The sequence below is a fragment of the Mchenga conophoros genome, linkage group LG5, assembly GCF_057382185.1.
Source record: "Mchenga conophoros isolate Kocher_MC1m ecotype Shallow Benthic linkage group LG5, M_conophoros_male_GT1.1, whole genome shotgun sequence".
In the NCBI taxonomy this organism is placed as follows: Eukaryota; Metazoa; Chordata; class Actinopteri; order Cichliformes; family Cichlidae; genus Mchenga; species Mchenga conophoros.
The window spans coordinates 35022503-35035496 of record NC_140530.1 but is presented as its reverse complement, the minus strand read 5'-3'; the positions used below and the strand labels follow the sequence as shown (position 1 = coordinate 35035496).

At 38.6% G+C, this 12994-nt stretch overlaps 1 protein-coding gene across 4 annotated transcripts in view; it reads left to right on the top strand.

Moving 5' to 3' along the window:
- Nucleotides 1-12994, top strand: part of tox2 (TOX high mobility group box family member 2) — a 102654-nt gene that overhangs the window by 66205 nt on the left and 23455 nt on the right. For all 4 annotated transcript variants that reach the window (XM_085275099.1, XM_085275101.1, XM_085275102.1 and 1 more), the window contains exon 4: nucleotides 9343-9630. In XM_085275099.1, coding sequence (XP_085131225.1) covers nucleotides 9343-9630 — 288 coding nt within the window. The remainder of the gene's footprint in view (nucleotides 1-9342; nucleotides 9631-12994) is intronic.

Sequence of the window (12994 nt, the reverse complement as noted above, 5' to 3'; positions counted from 1 at the left end):
TCTCCTCTCTCTCTTGCCCTGTTTAAAAGCCCTCTGTTTGAAATACTCATCTGACATGGCATTATATATAAATGCACAGCTGTGTATTTGTATAAGGGCCTCGCTCTGCTAAGCTGTCCGTCCCCATGTTGCCCTAGGTGATCAGATGAAACTAATGCGATTCAACTTTAATGTGTTTCTGCAGGCCTTTCACCCAACTGGATAAAACAATAAGGAACAAACACCCACTCTTGCTAGGGTATAATAGAAATTGGGAAATGCAGTGTCTAGTCAGCCTTTTCATAACTGTTTTTTATTTGTATTTATTCATTTATTTTTAATTTTTTTAGTAAAGTTTCCCATGAATTGGTTTTTCCTCACGGCTGTGAAAAAAGGTTATGGGTTATTATAGAGGAAAATGTACCATTCAGCCACAATTCATTAGCAAAATACCTGGTTAATTATTGATGCAATATCTTCAAGGTATGAAAAAAGCCCAGACTTGCTATCGATCTATGTTGACTTATTTCCTGTGCTTAGAGAAAGTAGAAATGAGGTGGTACAATTTCTCTTATTAAACTAGTTAAACAGCGCACAGCAAAAATGTTGGTACAAAGCCTAAGGCAAAAAGGCTTTTATAGTTTTATATTAAATGTATTTGTGAGTTGGTTTTATCCCTCTATGTAGTGCTGTAGGGTGGGGTTATAGGAAACACAGTGGGCAAGAGCAGAACACAGACCGCAAAAGCCAGCACACAATCTAACCCTCTCTGTAAAAATGTACAGCGGATTGACTGGACAACAAGACACAGGTGGGAGCACTGCACTGGGGCCATAATTAACCACCCCACACTCACTGTTCTCAATGAGGGAAATTACAAAGGAAGGAAGATAAAGACAGGAAGTAAATACAAAAACATGACACACGATAGCTATCAAAGTAAAACAGCCAAAAGCCAAATAATAAGGATGCACTAAGACAGGTTAACAAAGAAAGCACCAAGACATGGATGAGATAGAGGAAGGAGAAAACAGGGAAACACTGAGATACTGGACACGAAAGAACATTAGAAGAAAATTAGAAACTCTGGAAAGAGAGACACATTCAAATATGAACTGATTACTCGACAAAAAACCCTAGATCCCTTTGGTTATCGCAAATACTCCCATACACAATGACTAATATGCAGAGAAACTAACAGAGGAAAGTTGGACTGGGCGTGTTAGGTATTGTAGACAAATATTCAAATCATTATTTTTTTTTAACTCATGGTAGTCCCAGAAGTTAAGTACAAATAAAAATATACATTTATTTGACAGTTTAACTGTTACTTTAATTACATGCATTTCACTACACCCGTAGCCGCCGACAGCTATGGTCAAGCTCTGACTGTTGTATATAAACAACTTAGCTGTAAAACTGTGGCTCTATTCATAACTTTATTCATAAATAATTAAGCTACTGTTATTGCGCTTTATGCATGAATGTTGGATTTAGTTTACTTTATGACTCTGCAGACATTTAATGAACTCCTGCAAAGATCTGTGAGCAACTAATATCATTTTAGCTCCTGTTAATACTTCGTCACATCAGAATATAGAACCAAACACCTGACAGGACTAAACATAACCTATGTTTTGTCTTGTGCAATGTTTATGGAACAGTATGTGCCGTGATCTAGCAATAGGCTTGATGTTCAAATTCTGTCCTGCAAGCATTTTCAACTTGAGTGTTTTTCATAAGGGAGGAGCTTTGATGCTTCCCTTGATTTTGTTGCAAGATTTGTTTAGTCAGCATGATAGCAGTAGACTGATAGTGAAAGCATGTGGCATGTAATGAGAACTGGAAACACTGTACTAATCTGGGTTAGCACTGAACCAAACATACTTAAAAGAGTAACTTCTATATCTGAATTTGTTGCCAACTTATGACCAAGAATTAGTATTCACATTAGCATCTCGTTGGGGTTGCACACATTAACAGTACAGCTTGCTAAGAGTGACTATGCTAATATCCTGAGGTTTAATTAATATAAATAAACTGGCATAAAGCTTGTGATAGCTGCTTGAGCTGATATCCCTGTGTTGATGTTGTTTTTGGATCAACATACTTAATGTTGGTCAAGGTTCAATATTGCACGTGACCAGTTCTGAGTGGAGATCAGCAGTTTTTTGTGTTTTTTCATGTCACAAAACTATGACATCATATGGTAGCAATGTGATTGGTAACTTGTAGTGCTGAACCTGGACCAACATTAGTTATTAATGATCCAGGGACAACACTAACACAGGTATAGGCACCATGTTAATTTAGTGCACACAGCAGCTCGCAATTATTAGATAAGCCTGAATGTTTGCTCTTAGTGTATTTTGTCATGTAATTGGCAAAATTGTTGCTTGATGGCATATTAATGGATTAAAAGCCTGTAGTTATCAGAGTATACTTCAGAGTCAAGATACATGAAACTATCATCAGAGACATTGAATACAGTAGAATCCTGAATTGAAACCTATGGGAGAGTTTGTTAATAGCAGAGGTGGTGGTAGAAGTATAACTGAGGGTGGGAAAAGAAGCTTTTTAAGAGTTTACTTTGGGGTAAAGTTGGCCATTGGATTTTTTAAAATTCAGTTTTATTACCTGGCAACCACTAAAATTAAAGTAAATTAGGATAATGCTTCAAAAAAGAATAAGCACCCAGAGGCGTTTCAAGATGGCTGCCCAGTGGCAAGACTTAACGGCAGTTGGTGTAAAATAAATGACTTGAGGCTGTGTTAGAGAAACTCTAGGAGCTCACCAAAATCAGGTAGCTGCCTTCTGGATCGACTGACTGACCGGCACGCAGCCTAGTTAAGGCTAGCATGTTCTTGTGTACATGTAACTCCTTTTGTGGACACTTTGGTGATACATGAAGTATGACTTGCAGAGCAGAACTCTAGTGAGAGACAGGAAGGTTCATTGACCCTGGAGAGCTGTCTCCTCCACTCTCCTCCATTCACAACCAGCCTCTTATTAACAATGGCACCAGGAGTACGACGGTCCAGATGTTATTCTCCTGCTCCCACCAGCTGTGCCAGCCTCCAATACACAGCCTCATTGACTCTGAACCAGCGAGGCAAGACACTTAAGAACACACTGACACCGGACTCACACAGAGTGTGCAATCTCTTACAGTAGGTTTTTGTTTTGAAAAGGGGGATTCCTAAGAAATGTTCACAAAAGCATTTAAGAGCTGAAATGACACACACATGGACACACAAATGCCATATGCACTCTCACCCACCACATGCTCTTTACACCCCCTTCTCCTGGTGTAGAGTTAGCAGCAGAGTTATTTGTGGGTGACAAGATCCTAACAATTCTGAGAATAATGCACATTTGTTTGGATGACTGCGCCATCAGCACTCCCTTTGTTATTTTGAACATTGTTAGAGTCAGTTTGTAAGGATCCATCAACGCTTTATTCTGCTGGGGTTTTTTTTTTTGTCCATTTACTTGTTCCTATAACAATAGTTAGTTTTGTCATTCAGCCACAGTAGCACTATTGTCCACCTCCTAATAATGATTTTTGACAGCGGGCACAGAAAAGTAGATAACTGAAGAGTCATTAAAAATTAAAAAACAGTTGACTGGCTGCTGTTTTGGGCCTTGTCGAGTCTCTCTGCTTCTTTGACGTAGTCGTAACTCAGCAATACCTGTGGCTGTTGTTAAGTGTTGTTGAACAGGCGGTGGTGTGCCAAAGAGAAAAGCTGAAAAGGCTCGGGTGTTTACGAGACATGGCTGCTCCCAACATGAAGCGACAGAGGGACTCTGGAAATAATACTGTATGTGTGTCAGTATAACATTGTAATTCTAAATTCACACTGTCACACAATAAGTTTGCTTGGGATTCTAATTTGAAAAGTGGGATTCATCTCTTTCCCCATGCAGCTTGATTTTCTGCTTCTTCCTCTCCGGTTCATCCTTTCTCCTCTCACTCTCTCCAGCCCTCTTCTCCACCCACACACACCAGTATCAACATCAGCATCACTCTAGATGACTATTGGGAAACCTGAGCTATCTTGTGCAACCATGGTTTACTTTTTCCAGCTGCACATACTGGGGATCACAGTTTTCACTGTATGGCATCTGCATGTCATTACCACAACAGGGTCCTGAACTCTTTCTGTGTTTCCAACAGCAAATACAGATATTTTCAAAATAAATATCAGCAAACAACTCAATTTGACACTAACACTTTTCTATTTTATCATGTTTGACAGCTATTTAAGAAAGATTTTATTGTTGTGTGTCAATTGAAAGTTCAGCAGCAATTATGTGGTTCTTATAGTTGACAGTGCTTCTCCATTAGTTATCTCTTTTGCCAATATTAAGTGTTTTTTGATAGTGAAGAAGAAATAGAGACAGCAAGAGCAAGGAAGGTCAGTAGCACATTTTTATTGGATCAAATTAATATGGAACAACCCCCCAAAAAAATATTAGCCTCAGAGGGCAGTTAGTTACTCGGCACTTCCATCCGTTTGCAGGATAAAAAGAAAGCATATGAGAAACAGAAAGAAACAGAGGTACAAGGGAGATTGTGTTTGTTATTTGATAAAGCCTCCCTTATAACCTCAGCATGTTGTGCAATAGCGCTGGCTCTCCTTCAACTCCGCGGCGTGCCACTTCAAATTAGTCGCTTGTGGAGAGGGTCTGCCCCATCTTTGCAAAATGCATTAGTACACCACTCAGAGCCTCATACAGCCTAGGGTTAAACACAAATTATATCATTTCTGTCATCCAATCAAATCAGAGCGACCTCTTGACCTGCGAGATGAGTCAAATGCATAATGAAATATGACATGACACAAAAGCTCTGATTCTAATCTGTTCTGACACGCGATCAGATGAGGATGACCTCCTGACCTTGACTGACAAGTGAGACGGGCACTTGGAACAGGATATATGAAGGAAGAAAAAGGGAAACTTAAAAGGAAAGGGGAGAAACACGTGCAATTAGAAAGGCTGGTTTGAGTCAGTGGTAGGTTAGTTAGTAATCAGCTCAGGGTCTGGGGTGAATAGGGCCATCTGCATCTTTTGACTTTAGACAGTTGGTGCTCACCTTAATTATTCTCTCCATATTTTCCTTTCTTCCCATTTGTTTCTCCGTGGGGTTTATGTCTTTGAAAGGGTTTATTTCCTCTCTCCTCACCCTCCTGTGCCACTCATTCACTGAACACATCCCAAGTACAGCATCTCAGTCCCCAGAGTTCCTGTTATGATTTCTGAACAGTAAAATACTGACAGATAAATAAAGCAGCTGGGCTGTTTTAGAGGGAGATGAGATGACAGAGGGATGGATAGGAAGGGGGCTGATCGGGGTCTAAGGAACGTGGAATAGGGCCAGAACTATTGGGGCTTCACAAGGGACAGAGCTGAATGGGCAAGCCAAGAGAGGAAGAGGAAAGTGAAGGTGTAGGGTGGCTGTAACTGGATCTCCTGCCCATTTCCATTCCCACTCTTGTAAGATATAGTAGCAGAGGAACAGCTATGGCTTTAATTAAGCCTGAGTTGAAGGAAAGAGATGGATAGATTAAAGAAGACGCTATGAGAAACAAGAAAGGGTATCAACAACAGCAAGCCAAGAGTTCACAGCTCTTAGATTATGTGTTTGAAAATAACTGATCTCTGTTGTCAGACAAGCATTATTTGCCTTTGCTGTATTACATTAAAACAAGAGCTTTGTGTACACTAGTAAACAGGATCATTTTTGAATATACAGTATAAGCCTCCTTTTGCGAGAGCAGTGACAGAGGGAATAAAAAAGTTGATGCTCTTAAATTCATCCCAAAGATAAATCCACTGTTTTCTTCATAAACCGGACTGCATGGAGTGAGAGATAACAAGGCCTTACTTGGCTTGCAGAGTGCTGCACGGTGAATTTTGGGAAGGTGTCAGAACGAAGAGTGCCAGAGGTGATGGAAGCAGTGATGTATGGGTATTTCAAGCATAAATCACTGCTTTGACAAAGCTCTTCAATAAGCAGATAAGTCCATATTAGCGGCGAGACAGATATGTCATCGTCTGTCTCTGAGCCGTCGGTCCCACCCTCTTTGCGAAACAGACGTTGACTTGGGAGGACACCGGACTCTTTCGTCCATGTGGAACGCAAGGATCCGGTCTGAAAACACAGCACTTACTGTGTCACTTGATGTCATGCTAGTGGAGATATTCCCAGTCTGTGGCCCACCTGTCAAAATAATGTTTGCGTCATGAAATTCCTTTGATTTCAAGACGAAGCTAAAAAAAAGCAAATATTGTGAATACAGCTGAAAATAATGTTTAATGTCATTATTATCTTGTCATTATGTGTCAGATTTAAAATGCTAAAAAACAAAGAATATTTAGAGTTGTCACTGAAAGAGGACAATTAGTTAGTTATCAAAATAAACAGTAGTTTATTATCTGTCAGTTGCTGCTTAATAGCCTGATAATTTTATGCCAGAGCAACATTATGCCAGGAGGTCCAACATTATGCTATGTAATGTTGAAAAAGGTAAGTAGCTTTTAACCCAACATATGAATTGCAATTGACAGATGAGAATTTTAAAATGGATGTGCAATTTAATATTAAATGGGCAATGTCCCAAATCCTGATTTCTACAGGCATCATAACAATAATCTAATAAGTACAAGAATATAGAGATAATGAGCCATTAGCCACAGTCAATATCATCTCCAGAAGGCCTTGAATACTCAGGCAGTGTTACAGAGGGAGGGAGAGATCTGTGCCAAATAAAAGACAAGCTGGAAAGCTCCCCAATCAATGTTATTTTCTCTCTCAGTCCCAGACCAACTGTCTATTCATCTGTTTCTTTCAAATGAAAGGTGTGCTGGTATGTAACACTTACAGTCGAGAGATCTGTCTCTTAATTAAAATGTTACAGATTGCATTCGCTCGCACTGAAGACAACATACTGTGTATTGGAAATAATGTTCCCTATAGTGTACCGCATTGATCAGATGAGGAAAATAAAGCATGGTGAAAAACAGAGTGTTGAAAATAGAATCTGCTGCTTTTTGAAGGAGAACAGCCCCGACTATTGAAAGTAAACCAATGATGAGTACCTCAGAGGAAAAAAGGGAAAAAAACAGGGGCTGCATGTTTGAAAAGCTACTTCCATACTAGGACACATGCTGGTCTATACGATCCATCATATACATTGCCTTGGTTTGGATTTTACTTTCAAAGAAGAAAAGAGTATACATTAGCCACAGTGTACATGTGGATCTGTACATGCAATCTCATTCTGAATAGAGGCATATGAATAATTTATCTTGCCACAATCCAACTGGGAATGTCCTTGGTATTTACATTTTATCATCAAGGGCACTGGATGAGCCTTCATAGCAATCCAACACATGACACATCTTCTGTCCTTGTCCCTCTGCACAATCAAAGGCAATAGATGTGACCAGAAAAGTGTTTCTGTAGCTTGGATGTAGATTAATTTACTGAGAAAACAAAAGATTGATAAACACGCTACATGATGACTAAGCATGGTGGTCTTTAGATTACATAGTCTACTACAGTCAGAGTGAAGCACATGGTGGCTCAGAGGGACTCGCACAGGGACTCACTTCACACAATAGCTCCAATGTTTACAACAGACAATTTAGTTTCCTTCCAACAATTATGAGGGAAATTGAATCTCAGGAAATGTTCGTTTTCTTGTCCATTAGACCAAACAATAACACTATCCCCAAAGGTTTACAAAAACATCTGTCTTCAAAGGACAGTCCAGAAAATTAATATCAACTTGCTTGCAGGCTATGTCAGGACAAAGTAAATCAAATTGAGGCAATCGTTTACTAAATGTTACGCCAAATGAAAAGAAAGAGAGAAAAAAGAAAGAGGATTAATTCTAAGTGTGTCTCTATACTCTTGATTCAACAGTGAAAACCTCCTGTTTTTGCCATTACGCTTAAGATGTGTGCTTTAGACTTTTCTTATTTCTTCTTATTGACATTCTTATTGTTGCAAAATTAAATTTATCTCATGTGGCTTTGCGCTCGTTGCTGCACGTGGGATTTAAATAGAAAAACTGTCTTGGGTTTTTTCATTCCAAGGATGTAAAATGCTTATTCATACTACTTTATCTGTAATTGATGTGCTCAAAAATTACAAAATAGGCCATTGCACTTACCTTGATACTAAAACAGGGTTGAGAGAAAAACAAGAAAAAAAGCGCCCCGTATCCTTTCTTCTTCCTTCCATCTCCACATGCCCCTTATTTTCTAAAAGTATCTGTTTGAGAGATAAATGACCGCTCTGCTGCCGAGGATGACAGCCTACACAAAGATGATATTGAATTGATTTCAGAAATGTTGCAGAACTGACTGTTTGATGTATACTGCTAGACATGAATCATAAAAATTCTATTAAAAAACCCTTGAATGGCTGACACCAGAATATTATTTGTGATGATTAATTTGACTCAGTCATTACAATGGGAGTCAAGTTGGATCGTCTCAGACAAAATTGCTTTTCATTCCCCGTTGAATTTCCCTGCTATTTTTCTTTTCTTCTTGCTCTGTGCAGAACCCTGATCTGATTGGACTTACTGTGTTAGAGAGACAGCACGCGAATAGAGACTGTTGGTCTGCTATATTACTGATCGCTGAGCATTGTTTTGTTTTTTTGTTCCAAAATGAGTCGTTTAACATTTGAAGGAAAATTATACCTAATGTAGTAAAATGACAGATCAGAAGAACCTTTGTGGAATTTCTAGCTTGACAAAATAAAATAACACATTACAGTTAATGCTTGTAATCATAATGTTTAGCATATGCAAGTACACACACACACACATATATATTCTTTTCATGTAACTTCTGGAAAAAATGTCCTTCTGTTTGTTGGAAATGAATGCAATCTACTCAAAAACAGAATTTTTTTCTTTAGTTCCCTGTTTGGGAACCATTAGATTTATTTGTAAATTTTGCAATAGTATGGTTTTCTCTAAAATGTGAGTAGAGAATTGTAGTTGACTTGCCCATACCCTGTAGTTGCAGAGACACGTATGTCCAACCTTGCATAGAGCAATTTATCTTGCAACGCACCTGCTTTGTGACATTAATGATTTAGCTGCGAGTTTACGTTTATGGAAGTGTTTGCTGGGTGGGGCATTCACCACTCCTGACAGCTCAAGTAGCCATTTCCACTTTGCATTGTCTACTGTAGAAAAACTATAAAACACTGTATATTTCTACATTTGCAGCCTGTGTGTAATAGTCACAGGGACTTAAAATGGATTGATTTTCAGTTTCTGCTCAATGAAAACAGTGTATTTCACTTTATTTCTTTTTCTGTCTGTCCCACCACAGAGCTACACAGGTCAGACAGGTGGCAGTGGGGGAGGAGGAGGAGGTGGCGGCACTTCAAGTGGAAATGGAGCCGGGGACGAAGACTATGAGATCCCACCTATCACTCCACCTAACCACCCCGAACCGCCTCTTCTTCACCTGATGGAGCACGAGTCTACAGGCTACCTCGGTCACTCGTTGTCACACAATGGGCTCATCAACCCGTATTCCTACCCAGAGCTGCCCACACTTATGATGTCGAACATGCTGGGACAGGACAGTCACCTCGTATCCAGCCAAATGCCCTCGGTGAGTAGCGCACATTTAATCACAGTAAGAAAAATATTTAATACTTGGGAGTGATGAGTGTTGGTCTTAATCTTAAACTTAACTTGTTCTGGCTCATGCCTAAAAGAAGAAATGCAAATTATGAAGTAAGCAATGTCAACACATAGGATGAAATGATGATGGAGCAAACTTTTTTTGTCATTTTAAAGCATTTTGTGTATTTTAAGCATGAAAAATAATTTCAATATCTTAGCCTTGTACCAAGGGAAAATGTCGTTTTCAAGGCACAGTAAATGGGGCTAAGTAGGGAACTGAATGATTGTTCAGCAGTTGCCATGTCAGCTCTAATGCATGGAGAAAAGGATTGTGGGTAAATCCATCAGCATCATATCTGCCTCGACAGCAGGCATCGGTCAATCTGTCAGGCCTTCAAACATGAATACGTGCTGATTACTCCCTCAGCTCCACACAGAACTGCTCCTCTACAAATTAGCATCTCCAAACCATAATTGCATTCATGAGAACTGTTGGAAATAGAGCAGGTTACTATCACAACAAATGAGCTCTGCAAAGCTTATGCATCAAACATATGAGTAGACTGCATTAAGCAAATAATCTGTTTAGCAGTTTAGCAGTATACCATGCACAGCGCCCTAAATGTGTAATATAGCTTGAATTTGAAACTTTGAAGTTCAAATTAATGTATATATTAATAAAGATAAAAAAGTCCCATATATATGGAAAAGATGGCTGATGTTTTGATTGTAGGTCCCAAAGAAAGAACAGAAATGGTTAATAGTGTTAACGTACGATTTTTTTGTGTAACAGACGATGACTGGAAAGCCAGTAACTTTAAACATTCATAGCTTTATTGATACTGACTTGTATTATAAAACAATGCAGAAATAGTAACGCATACAGCTGTGCTGTTCTAGAAAAGGAGATGTTTTCTTCTTGTTCTTTCACGGTATCATCAAGTACAAACATCAGCAGTGTGTTTTGTCTCTGGCCATGTCTCAGTATCTTTTAGTTATTCTACACAATAAAGATATATGTTATACATATGAATATCAAGGTCAGGCATATTGTGTAACGTTCGTGATAAACAGAAGACAAGCAGCAATCAAAATATTTCCCAGTAAAGATCTAAACATTCTTTGCATTATATATACTTTAATGCTGGAATACTCCCACAAGGTATTGGATTCATATGTCATTTATCTTCATATTCATTTCACATTTTGGTCATGACCTTTACTGCGGAGACATTGGTTGATTGGCCAGTCTTTCCCTCTGCAGTCAGGATATTTGTTACTGCTACAGAGGGCCACACTCTGTGGTTTTAATAGATTGAATACAGCAGGCTGGGTGATAAAAATGCATGAGATTTTAAATGTTCAACTCACACATGATGAACTTGTGTTTAAAGCACATGTAATGCAGCTCCTGGTAACCGCTAGGGAATCTGATAGCACTGGTAGATAAAATGATGCTTTTGGTTCTGAAAACAGATGAAAATTATTTTGAGCACATTTTGTAAATGTTCTATGTTACATGAATTTAATTCAAATTTTGTGTGCTTTAACACATAAGCACACTAATCAGGAAACAGGTTAAGAGATATTACACCACAGTTAAAATGATCTGTGATCTTTTGCCTTTTGCAAGTAAACTCCCAAATCTTGCTACTTCTGACTTTTTATAAAAGAGCTCTTGAATACATTTGGGGATCTTTTCAGAGCTCTGCTTCAACTTCACTTCAAAAAAGCAGCATATAAAGTGAACTCTGAATTTTTTTAATCAAATAGTCAGGCTGGCAAAACTACCAAACCGTAGCAGAGGTTCATTTGTGCTGAGAACGGAGTGTCTATTAAATTGGTGCCTCACCTTGACACAGTCTGTTGAGCAGAGTAATTAAGCAAACTCTGCAGTTCAAACATGAGTTGCTATCATTATGAATATCTCACTTGACATGGGTAGATAAATAATACAGGTTCATTCGAATGTTAATCTATTTTTGGTAGCTAAAAAACACAATGTACAGTGCAGCTGTGTCTGCTCGCTTTGAACAACGTGTGTGTGTCCAAGTGTGTCTGTGCGTTTTTGTGTCTTTACTATAAACAATATATCTGCTGTTGAAATGGATCCACTACATCTGGAGGTCAGGCCTTATATTCAATCTTGAGCACATTGAAAAAAAAATCCATTAGGGTTCATCTTTCCTGCATCAGCCATTCTATTGTGGTGCTGCAGTGAGATCTGTTTTCATCAGGCAGATTCAATACGTGAGCTGGGCAATGAAAAGAGTGCAATAGAGTTGAATGAAGAAAGGAGGGGTGAGGATAGAGTGAGAGAGAGAGAGATGGAGAGAGGGAGAAAGAGAGAGCAGGGCATTGTGGGGAGGAACGCTAGAAGAAAAAAGTAACTCTTATTCAAAATGAGCGTATACGTCCAGTTTTTGTACCGCCTGGATTTCATTATTAGATATTTTAAAGATAATTCAGTTGAGTGAAATGGGGTTATTCTGTCTCAACAAAAGGCTGAGAGCCTCTGGTTTTTAAATTTGTGCCTGTGTGATTCAAGTATGAGGACATTTGAAAGTACTCCAATGCAGGTGCAACAATATAAACATGAAATAAATAGGGCAATTATATAACAAAAAGGATTTAGACTCAAGCAGCATCGCAGCAACAGATGATCATAGCTGTTGAAGAGAATAGAGAGGGTGTGTTTTGTTTGTTGTGAAAGGGTGAACTGCGGGGCTAAAGAGTGTTTAAATCAGGCAGATTTAACTGTGGCCATGGATCTTAAAAATTTATAAAAAATGATTGATTGCACATATGCCAAAGCATGAATAATACAGAACAAGACTGAAGGTTTATTGCATTTTCTTTATTGACAATAAATTGCATTAAAATACACAAATTAAGGGTGTGTGTATCTAACGCTTGGTGCTTTTAGGATTTCATTTTTCTTTCCTCCTGTTAAAGATGTAAATCTTTGAAAATATGTAACAAACGTCAAGCTTAATTTATTTGGAAAGTACATTTATGAAACAGCTGGGCACTGTAGTCTTTAGTAAATATCAAAACATGACAAAATAGTTGATTTAGAGGTTAATTTGTTGGACAAGCAGCCAGTTAATACGCATTTGCCTGCTAGAGATTACTTGTGATTACTTAAAAAAAAAAACTTTCTCAGTTATTCCCATTATTTTTATTCATTTATTCATTTTAGCATTTTTGGCTGGCTTGGTGGAAGCGTGTTACGTTTTGGGGCCCAGAACTGACCATAAATGGATGAGACCAGTGAGTACTAAGCTATCAGCTAACATTAGCAAGGTAGTTATTAAGCTAGCTCTAGCATGCAGACCAGAGCTAGGTGG